Source organism: Gossypium arboreum, chromosome 5 (assembly GCF_025698485.1).
Source record: "Gossypium arboreum isolate Shixiya-1 chromosome 5, ASM2569848v2, whole genome shotgun sequence".
In the NCBI taxonomy this organism is placed as follows: domain Eukaryota; kingdom Viridiplantae; phylum Streptophyta; class Magnoliopsida; order Malvales; family Malvaceae; genus Gossypium; species Gossypium arboreum.
Window position 1 is genome coordinate 26,721,318 of NC_069074.1, and position 22,911 is coordinate 26,744,228.

Here is a 22,911-nt window from a genome sequence, read left to right on the forward strand (position 1 = left end):
TATGGTTACACACGGCCTAGACACATGCCCGTGTGGCCCTAAATTGACAAATAGTAAGTTACACGGCTGATCACACAGCCTGCCACACGCCCGTGTGGCTCACACGACCTAGTCAAACACCCATGTGCTTGGCCATGTGGTGTCGACAGCCACAATTTTCAGTGACCGAAACTTGCAAAAATAAGGTTTCCGATACGCTCCTGATTTTGTTTTGATGGGGAAACAATACGGAAACTACCCGGCCTAATCAATCATTCCACGATCAATTACACTATCAATTTCAAAATTTAGCAAACTTAACCTATCGTTAAAAACATGTCGAAAGATTCAACACAATTCTATTCCAATTCACACACTCACCTCGTACGAAATAGGAGAAATCAAACTAATACGGCAGATTAACGTCTTCTATAATATCTTTTCCTAAACAAAGTAACCAATGAGTCTTTAACAGAATGTCAATTAAACGAGCAAAGTCCCGTTTTGACAAAAAAATGTTGACAGAATGAAAATCACAAACGAAAGGAAGTCACAACGAAACTTATGCAAAATCGACCTTACAGGCAATAAGACTTCTCAATTCACATAAAAATAAATTATCGAAAGAGAAAATAAAAGAGGGAAGAACGGAGAAACAAAGAACTAAAATTTAAGAAGAAATAAAAAATAAAAAAAAACGATAGAATATTTTAAGTTAACCACCACCCCTTCCGGCATTTGCAAAAAAAATTCCCATATTGTATGATGGGACTTGAATTCGGAACCAGAAAGAATATAGACAGATGTTTAACCAGTGAACCAGCAGGCTCATTCTTGACACTGATTTACCCAGAATTGCACTAAACCACCTAACACATAGATAAGGGTTGTTTTAAAATAATAAAACTTTTAGCAACGTAATTCAAATTTCAGACCTTAAACACAAAAGCAGAGCGCAGAACTAGAAATACAAAAATCTAATTACTGCAGATTCTTACAATTAGACTCTTAAATATTTGGGGCTTTACAACTCTCTCCCCCTAAAAGAAATTTCGGCCTTGAAATTTTACCTGAGTCGAACAGATACGGATATAGTCGTCGAATTGATTCTTCCGGTTCCCACGTGGCTTCTTCAGTACTGTGGTTCCGCCAAAGAACTTTCACTAGAGGAATGGTTTTTTTCCTCAACACCCTAATATCCCGTTCCAAGATCTGGACAGGCTCCTCTTCGAAAGTTAAGTCCGGTCGCAATTCAATCTCATCGATAGTAACAATATGTGACATATCCGACCTATACTATCTCAGCATCAAGACATGAAATACATCATGAATTCATTCTAGTTCCGATGATAACTCCAACTGATACGCAACAGGCCTGACCCATTTTAGAATACGGTAAGGTCCAATAAACCTCGGGCTCAGCTTACCCTTGCAACCAAATCGGAGAACCTTCTTTCAAGGTGATACTTTTAGAAACACTTAGTCACCTATCGAAAACTCAATATCTTTTCTTTTCAAGTCCGCATAAGACTTCTGTTTATAGGAGGCTGCTTTCAGACGATCATGAATCACTTTCACTGTGTTCTCAGTATCAGAAACCAGTTCAGGACCCAATACCCGATGTTCACTTAATTCAGTCCAACATAACAAAGTATGACACTTACGACCATATAACTATAAGGCCTCGTAGGGTGCCATCTGAATACTAGACTGGAAGTTGTTACTATATGTAAACTCAGCCAACGATAAGTACTCCTCCCAACTACCACTGAAGTCTATCACATAACCTCAGAGCATATCCTTTAAGATCTGAATAACTCGTTCCGACTGTCCATCGGTTTGAGGGTGGTATGCCTTGCTGAAATTAAGTTGGGTGCCTAAGGCCCCATGCAGTTTCTTCCAGAATCGATATGTAAATCGTAGATCCTTGCTAGAGATAATCGAGACTAAAATCTCATGTAGTCTCACAATTTCAATAATGTACAGTTTAGCTAATTTCTGTAAGGAGTAATCTGTTCGGATAGGAATGAAGAGAAATGATTTGGTCAACCGATCGACTATGACCCAAATTGAATCCCTTTTATTAGGAGTTATGGGTAATCCGTAAGAAAATCTATTATTACCCGCTCCCATTTCCACTGTGGGATCTTGACGGGCTGAAGCAGTCCAGAGGACAACTGATGTTCGGCCTTAACTTTTTGACACGTCAGATAGTAAGACACAAAGGTGACTACCTCCCGTTTCAGTTTGGGCCACCAATAAAGTTCCTAGAGATCCTGGTACATTTTATTCCCACTAGGGTGTATAACACAAGTATTATGGTGCGCCTTTTATAGGATGGAATGCTTTAGTTCCTTATTATCGGGTATACAAATCTGACCCTTGAAGCATAACACATTATCACCACTCAAGCTCAAATCAGAATTCTCATTTGAACCAACATATTGCAATTGCTGCACTAAATATTTGTCGTTCTATTGTTTAGCTTGAATCTAATCTATACAAATCTGTTTAACCTGTAATTCTACCAACAGTCCTCCATTCTCTACTAGACTCAGACGAGCGAACATCACTCTCAGATCAGTCATTGCTCTACGGCTAAGGGTGTTAATTACCATATTAGCCTTACCCGGGTGATATTCAATTGTGCAATCGTAATTCTTTAGTAACTTAACCCATCATTGTTGTCGAAAATTTAACTTTTTTTGAGTTAACAAGTATTTGAGACTCTTGTGATCAGTGTAAATAATACACCTTTCACCATACAGATAATGTCTCCAGATCTTCAAAGCAAACACGATCGCAGTTAGTTTAAGATCGTACGTAGTGTAGTTACCCTCGTGTGTTTTAAGCTACCGCGACGCGTAAGCGACCATCTTACCGTCCTGCATAAGTACACATTCTAACCGAACATGTGAAGCATCACTGTAAACCATAAACTCTCGACACGATTTCGATTGGACTAAAACAAGAGTCTGTGTCAGGACGGACTTAAGTTTATTGAAACTACACTGTTATGCCTCAGACCACACGAATGGGGCATTCTTGCTCAATAGTTTCGTTAGAGGTGATGCAATTAGAGAAAACCATTCGATGAACATCTGATAATAACCGGCTAAACCCAAGAAGCTGCACAACTTAGATACATTTCTCGGCCATTTTTATTCGACAATAGCTTCAATTTTTTGGGGATCAACTCAGATCCCCTTTGTAGTCACCACATGACCCAGAAAGACGACTTCCTGCAACCAAAACTGCATTTACTGAATTTGGCATTCAACTATTTTTCTTAGAGTATCTGAAAAATAATACGAAGATGATCATTATGCTCCGTTTTAGTTTTAGATTAGATCAAAATATCATCGATAAACACCACCACAAATTGATTCAAATACGATTAGAATACCCGGTTCATTAATTCCATGAATGCCGCTGGGAAATTCGTTAAACTGAAAGGCATTTCTAAGAACTCGTAATGTCCGTAACGAGTCCGGAAGGCAATTTTGTACACATCAACCTCTTTGACTTTAAGCTGATGGTAACCAGAGCATAGATCAATTTTGAAAAAGATGGACGCTCTTCGAAACTGGTCAAACAAGTCATCAATCCTTAGTAACAGTACTTGTTCTTGATTGTCAAATTGTTCAACTGTTTATAATCAATGCACATTCTCATCGACCCGTCTTTTTCTTAACAAACAATACCGGAGCCCCTCATAGAGACACACTCTGTTGAATAAATCTTCTATCAAGGAGTTCTTGAAGTTGCGCTTTTAATTCAGTTAACTCTTTTGGTGCCATGCGATAAGGCACAATAGACACTAGAGTAGTACCTAGTAGCAGATCAATTCCAAACTCCACCTCCCTATCTGGAGGCACTCTGGGCAATTTCTCAGGAAAGACATCCGAGAATTCCCTCACGGTGTGATTATCACTCACTGAAATCTTTTCGGAAGTAGAATCAGACACGTAAGTAAGGTATGCATCGCACTATTTTCGAACTAACTTATCTGCTATAAAAACGGAGATTACATTGGAGAGGTAATCCCGATGCTCACTGATCATAACCACCTCGTCATTCTCAGTCGACCTCAGAGTAACCCTCTTGGTTGTACAGTCTAGATTGACCCGTTACTCAACAATCCAATCCATTCCCAAAATTAAGTCAAACTCATTAAAGGGTAATTCTATTATGTCAGCTAGAAATACAAAACCCTAGAGCTCTAGGGGTACTCGTTTATATATTCTATCAGCCCGAATTGATTGACCTAAAGGACTAATTATAGGATTCAGCCAAAAAAAAAGACCACCAAAAGTAACGACCACTAAGATACGCATAGTGATTCGATCTTTTGATTACCTATTTATGGAAAACCTTTTTTTGGGGCTTCCGCCTTACACAAAGAAGATTGGATTACCTGAATCACGAGTCTTATATAATGTGTTATGATCACTTCATATTGATAAAAATTCCAGAGAACAATTTGAAATGGAAATCAAGAAACAATTTATGGTCATCAAAACAGAAAGGCATGAATTGCGCAAGAAGTTTTTTCAGGTAAAACGTCGTGCGACTTGGGAGACATAAGACCCTTAGCCTCACGATCCCGAATGGGTACCAACGACCTTCTTCAGTGCTTGAATCATGGTCTGGGATAGTGCGTCGTCCCTAACTGTCGGAGTCTGGGACTCCGTCTCAGCAGTGGGAGTACCAATAGTCTCGTTGGTCTCTAGGTTAGGCATGCTACCCATAGAAGATGATTCGGTTCGAGCTCCTCCTTGACGTCCTTGACATCCCCGCATACCACGTTCACGACTATCGCATAAACTTATTTTGGCAATTCTAACTACAATATCACATTTAATGCCCATCCATGCTTGCACATCTTTAGAGTGTTTAATGACATTTTCACAGAACGTAGCTTAGCTGCTAGATTAATATGCGACGAGCAATACTCATTGTGGCATAGCCACGATTTCATTACAAACTCCTTCCCTCCTCACAGCCTCCCACCACATGCTAATACAGATTACAATTACTTGTATCATATGTTCAGTCATTTTAATACATTATACAATTAACTAAGATAGTTCCAAAATATAGTAGATATCACAGTGCACATATAATAATGTTACTTACGAATCAATCCCAATGTATCAGACAGTTCTCATATAATCAATTTCGATTACTCTTCCATTGAGGAAACCAATATCAAGGATAAGTAACATTTTTGGCCTCAAAAGACAGTTTTCAGCCCAATTATCAGTCACACGGCCAGGTCACACGCCTGTGTACCCTGGCCGTGTGGTTTTCAAGCATATACAGTGAGTTACACGGTCTGGACACACGCTCGTGTCCTTCCCCGTGTGGCTTTTATACCTCAATAGCGGGTTACACGGCCTGGGCACACGCCCATATCCATGGCCATGTGGTCTCAATCGATAAATAGTGAGTTACACGACCTAGACACAAGTTCGTGTCTGTTGCCCATGTGAACCATACACCAATATGGCCACACACGGCCTAGACACACGCCCGTGTGGCCCTAAATTGACAAACAGTGAGTTATACGGCCGATTACACGGCCTGCCATATGCCCTTGTGGCTCGTACGGCCTAGTCACACGCCCATGTGCCTGGCCATGTGGCATCCATAGCCACCATTTTAGCGACCGAAACTTGCAAAACTAAGGTTTTCGGTACGCACCTAATTTTGTTTTGACGGGGAGATTACCCAGAACCTAATTAATCATTCCACGATCAATTACACTATCAATTTCAACATTTAACAAATTCAACCTATTGTTAAAAACATGTCAAAAGATTCGACGCAATTCTATTCTAGTTCTCACACTCACCTCATACGAAACAGGAGAAATCAAACTAATACGACGGATTAATGTCTTCTGCAATATCCTTGCCTAAACAAAGTAACCAATCGATTCTTTAACAGAATGTCAATTAAACGAGCAAAGTCTCATTTTGACAAAAAAAAATGTTAACAGAACGAAAATCACAAACGAAAGGAAGTCACAATGAAACTTATGCAAAATCGACCTCACAGGCAACAAGACTTCTCAATTCACATAAAAATCAATTGCCGAAAGAGAAAAATAAAAGAGGGAAGAATAGAGAAACAATGAACTAAAATTTAAGAAGAAATGAAAAAAATAAAAAAATAAAAGAATGATACAATGTTTTAAGTTAACCACCACCCCTTCCGGTATTTGCAAAAATATTTCCTATTACGTACGATGGGACTCGAACTCAAAACCAGACAGAATATAGACAAATGCTTAACCAGTGAACCAGCAGGCTCATTCTTGACACTAATTTACCCAGAATTGCACTTAAGCATCTAACACATGGATAAGGGTTGTTTTAAAATAACAAAACTTTTAGCAACGAAATTAGAACTTTAGACCTTAAACACAAAAGTAGACTGTAGAACCAGAGATACAAAAATCTATTTACTGAAGATTCTCATAATTAGACTCTTAAATATTTGATGTGTTACACCAACCATCACATCAATGCTCATAAGTGCTAGTGCAACCAACATACCAAAAAAAGAGTATAACACAAGAGTTCGCAACAAATGTTAAGCATCGGTTTACTCAGGTAGCATGAATGTCCATCACTCCACAATCGTCTACACTCCAATCCCCCTTAACACACCAAATCATGACTGTATTCTATCCCGCATTCAAATCAAATCGAGCATCAATTCAATATTATAATATCAAACTACCATTAATTATCAACAATTAAAAATAAATATACAAGTTGCACCATATTAATCTACTCAAAAATTCATATTGATGTTAAATTCTAACCGTACGAACTTACCTGACTAAATTGCAGAAATGTCGAAGTATAAGGGCATTTTGGTAACATTCTCCTCAATTTTCCACCCGGTCTTGATCTAAATTAATAATTTCATTCAATCTATAAATTTAGACAGTAAAAAAATGTATTTTATGCAATTTAGTCATTGTTTATATTTTTACAAAATTGCCCTAAAGTTTTACTTTTATTCAATTTAGTCCTTGAGCCCAAAACATGCAAATTAACCATTTTCTAATGCCAATTTATAACAGCTGAATATTCATGGCACCCATATCAGCCCATTTTTGCAACAATTTCACATCAAACCCTTTAACTTTCATTTTTTTAACAAATTAGTCTCTAATCGATAAATTCATTAAAAATCACTTAACAAAATAATTTTAATTATCAATCAACATCCCAAATTCATCATTTAACATAAAAAAATCATAAGATTAATCAATGGCAACATCTAAAATCTTTAACAATTTCAAAATTGAAGGTACGAGCTAATTAAACCTAGTTGCAATGATCTTAAAAACATAAAAATTACAAGAAACCGATCAAAATTGACTTACCAATTGTTGCTTGAAGCTAGACGTAGGCTAGGTTTCTTCTCCCCTGTAACACCCTTAACCTGAATCCGAACGCCGGATTAAGGCTAAGAGGTATTACCGAACTAAACATTTAATTATCTCATTCACAGTGTCAATAAACATAAAAGAGATTGAGTGAAATACATCGATATTTAAGTTATACGCCATTTTCAGTATGGCCAAAATATTTACAATTTCAAAACATAGTTATCATCAGCCTAACCTATACATGCCATATCGAGTCTAAAATATAACTATACCAAAAGATCGATAGTGTGATGAATCACGACGATCCTCGAGTCGGTGGCCAAAATCAACAATCTATAAAACAGAGAAATAAAGAACGAGTAAGCTTTCAAAGCTTAGTAAGTTTTAAGCATCACAAACAATTAAAGACTTATCGAACATCAAACATTCATTCACACTTAAGTATCATTCTTTAGTACTAATAATTCACAAAAATCATTGATGAATGTACATGAGTACATAAAGAAATTTTAACATATAATTCATATACAAATATACCATGACCGATTAAATCATTCTCATATTCACAAATATAACCATCAATCATATTTATATATATATATTCTTCTTTGATGCTAATGATTCACTTGGAAATCAATTCACCGATGAGTAAGTAATACGTACCTGAACATTTTAAATGTATAGTACTTACTCGACGATGGTTTACTGCGAACATTCAATATCGTAATCTTACTTAACTTACTGGCATTAAGCCTGTTAGGTCTTAGGACTTGAAACCAATTACCGGCACAAGCTCTGCGGAATTTAAACCAGTATAATACTAGCTCGAAGCTCGTGGGACTTTAGCAGGACATATTTCAAAGACGTAGCTCGGACCTTAAGTCCGGATATAATTCCAGCACATAGCCTGCGGACCCTAAGTCCGGATATAATTCCAGCACATAGCCTGCGGACCCTAAGTCCGGATATAATTCCAGCACATAGCCTGCGGATCCTAAGTCCGGATATACATCACTGAATGTCATGCATACTTATTCGCAAGAAAATTCAATTCACATAACATCTCACAATCATAGTTCATTTATTCCATTCGAATAATAGCATAACATGGGCACCATTCATATAACTTTTGGCTCAATAACATACATAAGAATATATGTCCATTTACTTTCCAAGCTTAACTTCTAATGTCTATTCGGCTTTAAGCCTTAAACATAAATTATTTGTCACTCAACTATATTCAAATAGAATCAATAGATCGCAGTACAGTTATCATACACATATCAAGACATTATCAATTACGTACTAAATGTGGCTATTCAAAACTTACTTCGGATATACTTGAACGGTTGCGGAAAGGCTACTCAATTACTTTCTCTTTTCCCCTATCCAACTTCGACCTTCTTGCTCTTGAGCTTAAATTCAAAAATTTTAAACTAGTCATTATTCGACTATTCAAGCATTTCTTCAGAAATATAATATATATATTCGACTTTCACACACATAGATCATAGTAAGTTTATAAGAAAACATTAAGCAACTCATTAACAAATTTTTATCAATGATTACCACATAATCACAAATTCACAATAAGCTGTCTTCCTGAGCAACAGTCACCAAATTATTTATAACTTGAGCTACAAAACTCCAAATCAATTGCCGTAAAATTTCCCTGAAAATAGACTCATATATCTTTTATCCATAAAATTTTCAAAATTTTTAGTTTGGCCAATCAATACAAGATTTTTCTTAAAGTTTCCCCTTATTTCACTGTTTGACTAATCTGACCACCCTTTATTACGAATCAAATTTCTAATTGTACAAAAGTCAAAATATGTTCTCGTTGATTTCATTTGAAACTAGACTCATTAATCTTTAATTAAATAGTTTATTCATCTTCTAACTCCACTCTCACAATTTATGGTGGTTTTCCAAAATCACTTTACAGCTGCTGTCCCGTTCAGATTTATTACAATATACTAAATCACAACTCTTTGCATTCATATTATTAACCAAATATAGTTATGCAACCAAAACACAAATCATATATACCTTGTAATATGCATATCAAAATAACTCCAACCATGATCGGATATAACCGAATTTAAACATGAAAATTAAGCCATTTTCGAACTCCTATACTAAATCAATACATACCAAAAGCTAATTTTTACATATCCGTCAACTTGAACCTAAAACCATAACCGAATACTCAAGTACATATTACCTATTCTATTATTAAAATTTATGCACATGTGGCTAAAACAAATTGAACCATTTTGAACACAAATATCAACTAAAAATACAACCATTTTCATATGTATATTTTACTCATGCAAAGACTATAACCGAATCAACCATAGATACCACCCAAATCATCAATTTTTTTTTTAACACACCTAGCTACTCAAAATCAACCTTTCATACACTCATATCTAATATCATAGGTAATGCCAAATGTTCAAATTCAACTAAATTTAAAGATTTAACCTTCATCATTTTAATTAATCACTACCTATTCTTCAAAACTTCAAATACAAGGTAATTAACACATATACTCATTTTATTTTATTCCCACCATGACCGAAAGCTCAAATTCTCCCAAAACTCAAAATTTTAACATGGGTTGAAATAAGAACTTGATAACTAACTTAAAAACAACTAAAATTTTAATAACTAATAAAAATTCTTACCTTGATTTAAGCCTATGGTAACCGAATGAAGTTTTCTCCCCTTTCCTCTCTTACATTTCGGCCAAGAAGAACAAAGGTGAAGCTTTGTTTTCATCACCCATTTTCTTTTTATTAATTCATTACTAAATTAAAATTATAAAGCCATTATAATTAAATAATACATATATTCTATATAACATATCATCATGGCCAGTCACTACCTAAATAAAATGAATATTTGACATGCAAGTCCATCCTCTTTGTCACATGCATTAATAGGCCACTTAAGATTAACCTATCACATTTCAGAATTTTCTCACATAAGTCCTATTTAATAATTTCACATACAATTGACCGAATTAAAACATGAAACTTTCACACGTGCATGTACACATACAGTAAGCATAGATTATAACGGTTAATTATTTTTATGACTTGGTTTTGTGGTCCCGAAACCACTTTCCGACTAGGGCCAAATTAGGGCTGTCACATCCCCTTTTTAGTTTCAGCTAAGTGATAAAGAAGATGAATGAATCATTTTTTTTTATTCTTTTACTTATTATTATAATTTAATAAAAAGTCCATCCAACATATTTTAAAAATGGTATATTTACCATGCAAGTCCATGTAGTTTCATTCATTAAGCTATTTAATCACTCAAATCAAATAGCGATCAAATTTTATATATTTTACAATTTAGTTCTTTTAATTAATTTATCATTGAAACGTTAAAATTTTTCAATGAAACTTTAATATCACCTTAATGACACTCAGTAAATATTTATAAAAATATGTATGGCTCGGTTTATAAAAATGAGGTCTCGATACCTCATTTTCTAAAACCATTTAACCTTAGAGTTTTACCATTTGAACTTAATAAATAGCTTATATAACAAAATTTATCAAATTAATAACCTTTTTAAAATTATATTTGGCTCGTAAATATTAAATACTAATATTTACGAACTTACTTATTGGATTTGGTGGCCCTGAAACCATTGGAAAACAAGCTATTACAACTCTCCCCCTTACGAAAATTTCGTCCTCAAAATTTCTCACATGATAAAAGCCATCACATTAAATCTTTTTATTATCTTCTTAATGGAATTCCACAGACAAATCATTTATAACTCATTTCGATTCAGAACTCGCATCAGAACTCATATTAAAACTTGATACTATATCTGAGATTCTGGTTCTAACTTTCTTTGGAGACATTGGAATTATTAGTAGCCAAATCCAAAACTAACATAACATAAATAAAAGGAGAATCATCCCAACTAGAACAAGATGCTGATGATAAAAGCCGCCTTAGAAAGATTAATTTTTTCACAATATTGGCATAGCAAATTACATGACAATTTAAATGCACTTCACGCTGACATGACATTATTTGTTATATATGTTAACGTTAACAAATAATTTATAATTTAAAGATAAAAAAAGCATGGAATACATATGAATTGTAATGCAAGTTGTCGTATTTAAAAATTTAATATTTTAGCCAATATTTTCATTAAAAATAACAATTTAATTCTTTATAAGGTTGATGGTTAAATTCAACTGTTTTTTGTTAATCAAGTAAGATTTAACTTAAAAAGCCAAATTGACAATATATATATATAAATATTGGAGGACTAAATTTAACATTATACATATATTTATTTATTTTAACATTTTAACATTTTCATATAATTTATTATATCTAAGTTGAGATATATCTCAAATATTAATGTGTGGATCCAAACATTACTTTAATAGCAGTATAAAGATCCAATAATTTCGGTTTATCAATAATGTATAAAGGGAATTGAGATAAATAAATCTTCAAACCCTTTTTATCTCATCCTAAATTTCATTCTATTTTTATCTGTTTGACTGAATCTTATCGTTTTTCTTAATAATTGTTCCAACTAATCTTATTGAAAATTTGTTTGTAGATATTATTATGATCCTTTTGGTATGAAAATTTGTGAGAATTTGGGTTTTTTCTGGAATTAGTGAGAATTTGGATTTTAAAAGGGTAAATTATAAAATAGTTATTTTGTTTGTCTTAAATTATATTTTAGTTGTTTATGTTTGAAATGTTATGTTTTAGTCACTTACTTTATCATTTTATTATGAAGTGGTTACTCTACTGTTAAACTCTGTTATCTCCCTAGCCGGTAGTCCTACGTTGCAATCCAAATGCAAACTTGGATGTCCAGTTGCTGAGATAAAAAAATGTTTTTAATTAAATAAATTTAATTTGGACTACTATGTAGGGCATCCAAGTTGGCATTTAAAACTAATTTGGATTGCCACATAGGCCCACCGTTAGGAAGGTAATGGACCTTAACAGTAATATGACTACTTTGTAACAAAACGATAACTTAAGTGACTAAAATGTAACATTTTAGACATAAGTGATTAAAATGTAATATGAGATAAATAAAAGTGACTATTTTTACAGTTTACCCATTTTAAATTGGATATGATATTTAAATTCAACAAATTTCGAAAAATTATTAATTAGAAAAAGGAGGAATTATTCCTAAAAATATTAAAATTAAAACAAACAACTTGTTTGACCAAAATTGATTCCTAAGTTATCCAATTTTATTAATTTTAAAAGAAAAGAAATCTCGAATTTGGCATTGTAATTATTAGTTCAAACTTAAATTTTAGCAGCTCAAATTATTATATAAATTGAATTTAAATATTTTAATCCTTGATTCCAATATTTCAAAAGTCTAATTAAAAATCTTAATATATTTTATTTAAATTATATTAAAAATTTTAATTTGATTTTAAAATAAATAACTAAAACTGAACACAAAATTATATTCATTTTATTAAGTAAACAAATATAATTCAATAAATTCCAACAATTCGTTTTTATCTTAAATCAGATTCAATAATAAACTAAGGGTAATTTACAAAAATAGTACGTAAGACTAACATTAGAAAGGTAATGAAATTTAACGGTAGAGTGATTATTTCGTAATAAAATAATAATGTAAATGACTAAAACGTAATATTTCATATATAAATGACTAAAATATAATATGAGGCAAATAAAAGTGACTACTTTTGTAATTTATTCATAAATTAAAAACCCCCTCCAATTTCTGGTTTAACTCGAAATTTAAGATAAATCCGAACTCCTTATCATCAAATTCCTCCAATTGTAAATTTGCCCCTGTGATTGATGACGTGGCATACGTGGGTCCCACACAATTTAATGAAAGCACAAAGGCACAGGATTCTTTCCCTGTGAGTGTTTACACACACGAATCAAATCCACACCGCTAAATCACCAAACCCTCTCTTTTCTCTAATTCACAACATTACCCCTATTTCCTTACACTTCGGATCCCTCATTCGCCTTTTCTATTAAAGGGTTTTCTCGTAAATTCATTTTCATTTGAAGGATAAAATACAAATAAATAAAAATAAGAAAAAAAGATGTTGGATTTATTTATGAAAAAATGACGTGGAAATAATTAAACGGTGACGGAGAAAAAACCGGCCGGTAAGATTGGGCTCCTTATTTCCTATATAAACCCGTTTTCTCCCTTGACAATTCGCACATTTAATGGAAACTAGAGAAAGATCCTCTTATTTTTCCTCTCTAATTTTATAACCTAATTTCTCTCCTTTTTTCAATCCTGGCTCGGTACTTCTGCAGTTCTTGAAGAGGTAAAAGAAAAAAAAGAAAAGAAAATTAAAATAATTAAATAAATGGGAAATTCTCTCTCTCAACTGAATTTCTTTTGTTTTTTCTTTCTATTTTGAATTTATATGTTGGAACTTGGAGAAATGCTGGAAGAATGAGATTAGATTTTGAATCGAAGGACAGAGGGTTTGACCTTTTGGATTAACGCATTCTTGTTTGACAGTTTTAATGGAAGTGATTTATTTTGATCTGCGAAAGGTTTTAGTTTATGAAATCTGCGGATTTCAAAGAAGGTGAATGACAATGGAGCTAAGTGTTTAGATTTATGCTCGTTTAAAACCCTAGGATTTGATCTGGGGGCTTATATTAGGGTTAATTAGTTTAAACTATTATGTGCTTATCGAGATTAAGCTTAGATTAAGTCTAAATTAGGGATCTTATGATTCTAATTAAGTTCCGATTGGATTTCTTTTCTAAATTTTCAGTTAGTTAGGATTGAGGGTGAAATGTTCTTCATTTTTTTTAATTGTTCACATTGGATTCAATTAAGTTAATTATTTGCTTTGTTTGAGTATATTGCATTTAATGCTCCTTCAGAAGTAATCTTGTCGCCTTATTGTGATTGTTTGTGTGAACTATTTTAATTGCGTACTGTTTGGTAGATAGATGATAATCTTAGATTTGTTATGCTTTACTTTTGAAACTGTTTATTGATTATTAAAGTTGTGCGTATGTATGTGGAGGTATCAATTTTGGCAGTCAAGCTAGTTGTTATTTGGTTGTTGTTTCATGATAGGAGATAATTAGCAAGTACATTGCTTTGTTTCTTACAGGATGTGCAAACTTTTGTTGCTTAACTGGATTTGGTTAAACTAATAACTTTTTATTATATGTACAGCTTGTTTTCTATGTGGATCTTTTGCTGACAAGAAGACTAGTATAGCCAGTTAGATCTTGTTGGAATAATCATATAGCTTGTATGCATTTATATATGAAATGGGCTCCCGTGGAAGACCATTATTTGATCTTAATGAACCCCCGGCTGAAGACGATGAGGAGAGTGATCTTGCTTCCTGCTTCCAGCCACAAAAGGCACTTCCATCTGCTAATGCCCATACTTCCGACTTATCTGTGACATTAACAGGTTCTCAGCAAAGAGTTAATAGTGACAGGTTCTTGCATGTGTCCTCTGACTTAGGTTTTCAAACATTTATACAGCCTAAAGCTTCTTCTTTAACCAAAGTAGATATTGAACTTGAGAGACCAGAAGACCAGAATTCCAATTTGGCATCATCTTCTTCAAAGTCAAAATCAAATAATAGCAGGGAGACTAAAGGTCTTGTAGCAGCTTCCTCTGTTTCAGCTTCTACAAATGCTCAAGCTGGAGAAAGAGAAGAAGGTGAATGGTCTGATGCTGAGGATTCTGCTGATGCATCTGGAAGTAATAGTATACATGAAGAGGTTAAAGCTTCACAAAAGCGAGCTATAAATGAAGTGATGGATCATTCTAGTGCTTCAGGCATGATTATTCAAAGTGTTAGTGCCACTGAAAACAATCATTCTCCTTTAAAGCTGGACCAGTTTCTAAATGATCAGATGGGCAACAGTAGCCAAAATTCAGAAGGCAGTGGAAAAGGTGATATAACCATTGATGGTCAGGAAGAATCTGGCTTAGTGTCCAAACAAAGAGAAGTTAAAGGTATTGAAGCTAGTCACACACTTAGGTGTGCGAATAATCTAGGAAAGAGGAAGATAGATCAACAGAAAGAAGCGATGCTGGGAAAGAAACGGAATAGAAAGACAATGTTTCTTAATTTGGAAGATATCAAACAAGCAGGCCCTATAAAAACTTCTACTCTAAGAAAGCAAAACATTCCAATGCCAGTTGTTACTCGCACTGTGAAAGAATATCACATTGGTGAACGAATTGGCGAAAAGCAAGGTCGGCCAATAAATGAGGATCAGAAGCAAGTTGATGTACCATGTAATGAAGGAAGCAATCCTGCAGTAGAGTCATGTGATCCTAAATCTGAATGTAATGGTGATATGAATTCTGGAGTACTTGCCAGGCCTAGGAGGTTAAATAGTGGCTCTGATCTTTCTCATTTACCAACCATTCCCAAACAGAGTTCATGGAAGCAACCTATAGATTCAAGGCAACTTAAGAATTCACAGTTTCCTAATAGGAAACCAACTCCAATCAGCCAAAGCGCTATGGACACAATGGTAAACAAGAAACATCTTCCTTCTAAAAAGATAACTGCCACTACTACCTCTTATCATGACACATCTGTTGAACGTTTTATACGAGAGGTGACGAATGAAAAGTTTTGGCACCACCCAGGTAATAATATATGTGTGTGTCTGCATGTGTGCCTTCTTTTTATGGATTTACAGATAGCTGTTGAATGCTTTTAGACTTCCTTAATCAAGATATTCTTGTTCTCTTTTAAAGGTGCTGTTTCCACTGATTTATTTGCAATATCTGTTACCAATAGTTCTCTTGATCTGGTTATTTATGAGAATTTCCATTGTAGAAACAATTAATGTGACATGTCTTTGGAGTTGCTGGTTTCCTCATTTATTCTTATCCCTCCTTAAAGTATAATTATTTGTTTAATGGAACTTTTTCGTTAGGCACATGCATGTTATAGGAGATTACTTGGGTGAATATGCTTATTTTTTCTACTATTTGTAAAGCCTCAGAATATTTACCTAAGCCCTAATAATTTGTACAATTTCTGGAGCCATTGACAAACAATACCGTAAAAGAAGGCGTATTTAATTAATGTGTAAAATATATGATCAGAACTATTTCTTTCTTCTTCCCATCATGGTAATTGAGTAAAGTTCCTTTTTCATTTTGCGTTTTTTTTGGCTTGGCATCTTTTAGATTGCAGTTGTACTTGACCTCTAATTATATTTGATTTCCATTCATCTCTATCTTGTTTTTTTTATCTTTTGCTTCTTTTGGTGTACTAAATATCTTATGAACTTTTAGCCCTTGTACTTGACAACGAATTTTCACTTAATATATCAGAAAACAGTGAACTCCAGTGTGTTCCTGGGCAGTTTGAATCTGCAGAAGAGTATGTCAGAGTATTTGAACCGTTGCTTTTTGAGGAATGTCGTGCACAGCTGTACAGTACATGGGAAGAGTTAGCTGAATCAGCTTCAAGAGATACACATGTAATGGTCCGTATCAAAAGCATTGAAAGGCGTGAAAGAGGTAAGAGTGGCTTAAAACACTTACCAGTCTACAACTTTGCAGTCTATTATCTTATTGATAATTTAGTTACTGTAGGCGGGGGGATTAGTAAGGTTGACAATTATGGTTTTGACCACTAATTTGGTTAACTTTTTGGTTCCAGGGTAAAAATGCTGTCATTATTTTTGGGATAGAGAATAATCTTTCTACTAGTTTATTAATTGGCAGAAATTTTTCTGTTGGTTTAGGATGGTATGATGTGATAGTTCTTCCCACTACTGAGTGCAAGTGGGTATTTAAGGAGGGTGATGTTGCAGTTTTATCTGCTCCAAGGCCTGATTCTGGTATGATATTGGAATAAGATTTCTTTTCAGATTTATTTAGGAATAATTAAAAAGAAGTAAATATTTTAGCAATGTTTATTTCTTATATCTTGCAGTTAGAAGCAAGTGGAGCAACACCTCTTCAATCGAAGAAGATGAGGAGGCCGAGGTTATTGGACGTGTGGCTGGTACTGTTAGGCGCCACAGGCCCCTTGATACTCGTGATCCTCTTGGTGCAATCCTTCACTTCTATGTTGGGGATTCCTATGACTCAAGCAGGTAATTAGAGAAATATCACTTCCTTATTTATATGTGCTTTGTTGCTACTGTTGATTCCTGCAAAATCTTAGCCAAATTTTCACAAGCATTAATTTTCTCTTTCTGTTTTCTAATGTTGAAATAACATATTAATGTTTATAGCAAGGTTGATGATGATCATATTCTACGGAAACTTCAACCCAGGGCTATTTGGTATCTAACTGTTCTTGGATCTCTTGCAACCAGCCAGCGGGAGTATGTGGCATTGCATGCATTTTGTCGTCTTAATGCCCAGGTACATACATTATTATCATTTTTAAATATTCCTGCGGCCAGATGCAGCAGGTCTTGTCGCTTGATGCTTCCTTACTATGGTTAACAAAATTTCTCTTGGGCACAGATGCAAACTGCCATCCTTAAACCAAGTCCAGATCACTTTCCAAAATATGAGCAACAAACTCCTGCTATGCCTGAATGCTTCACCCCAAATTTTGTTGATTATTTACATAGGACCTTTAATGGGCCTCAGCTTGCTGCAATCCAGTGGGCAGCTACGCATACAGCTACTGGGACAAATAGTGGGGTGGCTAAGAAGCAAGAGCCATGGCCTTTTACACTTGTTCAAGGGCCTCCTGGAACAGGTAAGACACACACAGTCTGGGGGATGCTAAATGTCATCCATCTGGTTCAATATCAGCACTACTATACTTCTTTGCTCAAGAAATTAGCACCTGAGAGCTATAAGCAAGCTAATGAGAGCAATCCTGACAATGTTGCGATGGGATCAATTGATGAAGTCCTTCAGAACATGGACCAGAATCTTTTCCGCAGCCTTCCAAAACTCTGCCCTAAACCCAGAATGTTAGTTTGTGCTCCTTCTAATGCTGCAACTGATGAGCTTCTTGCGCGTGTTCTTGGTCGAGGATTTATTGATGGTGAGATGAAAATTTACCGTCCTGATGTGGCCCGAGTTGGGGTAGACTCTCAAACACAGGCTGCTCAGGCAGTTTCCGTTGAGCGGAGGTCCGAACAACTTCTGCTCAAGAGTTATGATGAAATTTTACAACATATGCGCACTTTGAAGGCTCGTGAGGCTATGTTATCTCAGCAGATAGCAACTCTTCAAAGGGAACTTTTTGCTGCAGCTGCTGCTATTCAGTCTCAAGGATCTGTTGGTGTTGACCCTGATATTCTTGTTGCTCGGGATCAGAACAGGGATGTATTGTTGCAGAACCTGGCTGCAGTTGTTGAAAACAGAGATAAGGTTCTAGTTGAGATGTCTCGCCTTCTCATTGTAGAATCCAGGTTCCGTGCTGGCAGTAACTTCAACTTAGAGGAAGCCCGTGCTAACCTTGAGGCCAGTTTTGCCAATGAGGCTGAGATTGTTTTCACTACTGTCTCAAGTAGTGGCCGCAAGTTGTTCTCTCGCCTTAGCCATGGTTTTGATATGGTTGTCATTGATGAGGCTGCTCAAGCCAGTGAAGTTGCGGTACTTCCTCCCCTGTCTCTTGGTGCAGCCAGATGTGTACTTGTTGGGGATCCCCAGCAGCTTCCTGCAACGGTCATCAGCAAGGCTGCTGGGACCCTCTTATACAGTAGAAGCCTTTTCGAAAGGTTCCAGCAAGCAGGATGCCCAACTATGTTGTTATCTGTGCAATATAGGATGCACCCTCAAATTAGAGATTTTCCTTCTAGGTACTTTTACCAAGGACGTCTTACTGATAGTGAAAGTGTTTCCAACTTACCTGACGAGGTTTACTACAAGGACCCTTTACTTAAACCTTATATGTTCTATGATGTTACCCATGGCCGCGAGTCTCATAGAGGTGGATCTGTTTCATACCAGAATGTGCATGAAGCAGTATTTTGTTTGCGCTTATATGAGCATCTACAGAGAACTATAAAATCTTTGGGTGTGCCAAAAATCACTGTGGGTATAATCACACCATACAAGCTGCAATTAAAATGCCTACAACGTGAGTTTGAGAGTGTTATAAAATCAGAGGAAGGGAATGATCTCTATATCAATACTGTGGATGCATTCCAGGGCCAGGAACGTGATGTTATAATTATGTCTTGTGTCCGAGCCTCAAGTCATGGGGTGGGCTTTGTTGCAGACATTAGGCGAATGAATGTTGCTCTTACTCGTGCCAGAAGGGCTTTATTGGTATGATTTCTATCTTCTATTATTCTATGGTACCACTCTATAGCTCAGAACATCACCGAACTGCTTGAAGTCATGTTTGTTTCAGGAATTAACATTGATGTTTGAACAGGTTATGGGTAATGCCAAAGCTCTGGTGCAATCCGATGACTGGGCAGCCTTAATTGCTGATGCCAAAGCTAGGAATTGTTATATGGACATGGATTCTCTCCCCAAGGACTTCCAAAAAGACTTGGTCTCCAAAGATTTTTCTGGGTCCAGGGGACTTGGTTACCCTCCATCACAAGGTAAAGCTTCTAACACAAGGAGTTTCAGGTATGCTGGACCGAGACATAGATCAGGAGATATGCACATGGACTCCAGGTCAGGAACACCACTAGAAGATGCAGGCAAGTCGATTTATAGGAATGGTAATTATCGGCCATTTAAGCCACCTATGGAACCTTCCTTGGATAACTTTGATCAGGCAGGTGATAAATCTAGAGATGCCTGGCAATATGGCACACAGAAGCGAAACTCAGCTGCTGCTCTGTGGAAAAAGGATTCTTAGCCATTAATTATTTGCCTACAAAATATTTGTGCACAGTGAAGATCCTGGGAGCAAAACTTCGATCCTTGTGATTGAAATTCGTGAATAGGTCTTGGCTCCACAAAGGATCCAATGCAGTAGCTCGAGTTATTTATCTGTTCAGCCAACGCAATTTACAAAAAGTTGGTACCACTGCCTGATTTGTGTATGATACTTGCTGGTGGGCACCAACATGCTTTTGCTCAAGGCCTCGTACTGTTTTTGCTAAAAATCTGTCTCTGCAAAGTTTTTTCCTGGTATCTTGCAAGGAGATGGATGATTTTGGGGTAGGATCTATGAAACTGTACCCTAGATCCACCCACAAGCTTCGAAGGTAAGAAATAAATCATGAAGTCAAAGTTTTGTACTAAACAACTTGTGATCTTTATGGTTGCTTTTACATATAATTATATTTGTAGATGTTTCATCCAGGAATTGATTGCTGACATCGAGTATGGTTCTGCCTAACCAACATCACTTAGATTGACTACTGAGAGCAAATTGTTGCAATCTGTGGCATGACCTGGATGAAAGTCTTTGATACATCTGGGCAGTCATCCTGGTTTTTTGGCCCTTTGGTCCTGTATCTCTCTCCACAACATTCAGCTGACCCGCGGTTCCTGAATGCATTTGTTTATGCTCTTCACACTTGAAAGATGCTTACTTCATTACATGCCTTAAGGTTGCAAATGCTTGCAAAAATCTTGAAGTCTGCTCTGCAGGATGTTTATGCAGAACCGACACGGTTGTGAAAAGCACAGCCGGTACACACAGATGAAGTAAACTGACAAATTTTGAGGTCCGCAATGTACGGGTTTGTTAACTGAATATTCTTTATTTTCTTTGTTGCCGTTTTGTGTCGGCAAAGATTAGGTGATTTTCTTCCATAATTCTGTATAGAAAAGGAAGAAAAGAGTACAGAATTTGTTTTTAAGGGAAAATCTCATAGCGTAGGAATTGTGATGTTAACTGACTTTGTACATACCTTCTTCAGGTTCAGTATCCTGTGGAATCATAGAATTCTTTCACAATGTTCTAAAGCTTTGTTCTTAGAAAGAAAAGAAAAAAAATCCAGAGATTTGAAATTCAAGTACCCAGGATTTATGTTATTTCTCTTGTGTTTGTCAGGTATATGATAAAAAGACAATTTAAATATTAAACTGGGGACAGATCATCTTTTATACTTGTTCCGTTAGGAAGGTGATACTACTAATATATTAAAGCATTATAAAAGAAAAGGTAATCATAAAATTTATATAAATTTTTTTGCTAATTTTATTTATCACATTAACTAATCTGAATTCGTTCGACGGAACATGATGAAATTGATTGATTTGAAATCGTCTAGGAAAAGAAGATTTATGAAGGAATCAAATTCCATTCCATGTATTTGGATCTTATCCGATAATGCTGTCGCCATCGAGCACACGTAAACATATCCTGGCACCATTAAATCGACAAAGTTGGACGGAGCTGTTTCAGGGCCACTTTTGTACCTTTGTGCAACTAGTAAGTCCACGTAAACCTACCCCCATAACTTTATACCATCTTCAATGTTTGAGCCAGCTCAGCCAGGCAACAGCAATGAACACTGGCGATTGTGTTTTTAAGAAAAAGCATATTTGCAGTCTTCTAATATCTAAGAAATCAATCTAATATCGATGAAAACTCAATTCACTTGAGTCGAATTTTACTATTTCAGATCGATTCAATTGGTTGGTTTTTATTTTTATCCTTTTTTTCAAAAATAACTTTAATATGTTAGGTCCCAATATTATACTTCTAAATCGATTCTTAAATTTTAAAATGTTTAATTACATAAGTTTAACTGTATCTCAAAACTGTCTAGGTTATAAAAGTTTAATTGTATCTTAATTACATCAACTAGATCATTTCATTGGTAAAATTTTTAATTTAACTATTAAAAGATATGTTAAATTTTATATGACATAATTTAAAATCAAAATTTTAAAAGAAGTAAAACGTTGTCATATTACTTTTTAAAAAAGAGTGAATGATAAAGATCTATAAAAGCTTATAACATATATTTTTACAATATTTGTTTTCTTTAAAATTTATATTTTAAATTATGTTACATAAGATTTGATGTGTAATTTAACAATTAAACTAATTATTTTAGTAATGAAATGACCTAATTGATGTAACATCGATAATTTGGATATATAAGAACTTTGAAGTTTGGAGATTAATTTAGAACGAGGATCATAGATTGAGGATTTCGATGTCATTAACTTATATAAATGTGCATTTTTTATTATAAAAATAAAAGTTAAATTTAGAAGACAAAAAGAATTCAATCCGAATTTAACTTATAAATAAAAAATTGAATCAAATCAAATTAGGGTTCATTTAGAGAGACATTAAAGTTTACAATGTAATATTGGTATAGATTCAAATGCAACAATGATGAATAATTCTTTTGATACTTGGAGATAAGGAGTGAAATAGTTAGATTAAATCTAAACTATTATGCCCTGCAACACAATAAACTTGTTACTAGATTAAGAAGTTGTTGAGAACTTTATCAATTATTAATAAAAAATAAATATTAAAATCATGGTAATATATCAAATAATATTTCCATCTATACTAAAAAAATTATTCAAAAAAACATTAACAAAGTTCCCTTGACTTGGATCACTTTCGTTT

At 34.9% G+C, this 22,911-nt stretch overlaps 1 protein-coding gene across 2 annotated transcripts; it reads left to right on the plus strand.

Annotated features, from left to right (window-relative positions):
- Positions 1-13,532: 13,532 nt before the first annotated feature.
- On the plus strand, positions 13,533-21,331 carry LOC108455255 (uncharacterized ATP-dependent helicase C29A10.10c-like). 2 transcript variants are annotated; one of them, XM_017753846.2, is made up of 9 exons: positions 13,533-13,743; positions 14,619-16,064; positions 16,761-16,949; positions 17,177-17,272; positions 17,368-17,530; positions 17,672-17,804; positions 17,910-19,676; positions 19,786-20,575; positions 20,661-21,331. In XM_017753846.2, the coding sequence occupies exons 2-8, from the start codon at positions 14,717-14,719 to the stop codon at positions 20,221-20,223; spliced, it is 4,134 nt and encodes a 1,377-aa protein (XP_017609335.1). In that variant the 5' UTR covers positions 13,533-13,743; positions 14,619-14,716; the 3' UTR covers positions 20,224-20,575; positions 20,661-21,331. The 2 variants fall into 2 exon arrangements, with proteins under 2 accessions (XP_017609335.1, XP_017609328.1); XM_017753839.2 differs by having other exon boundaries at positions 20,674-21,331.
- The last annotated feature ends 1,580 nt before the right edge of the window (positions 21,332-22,911 follow it).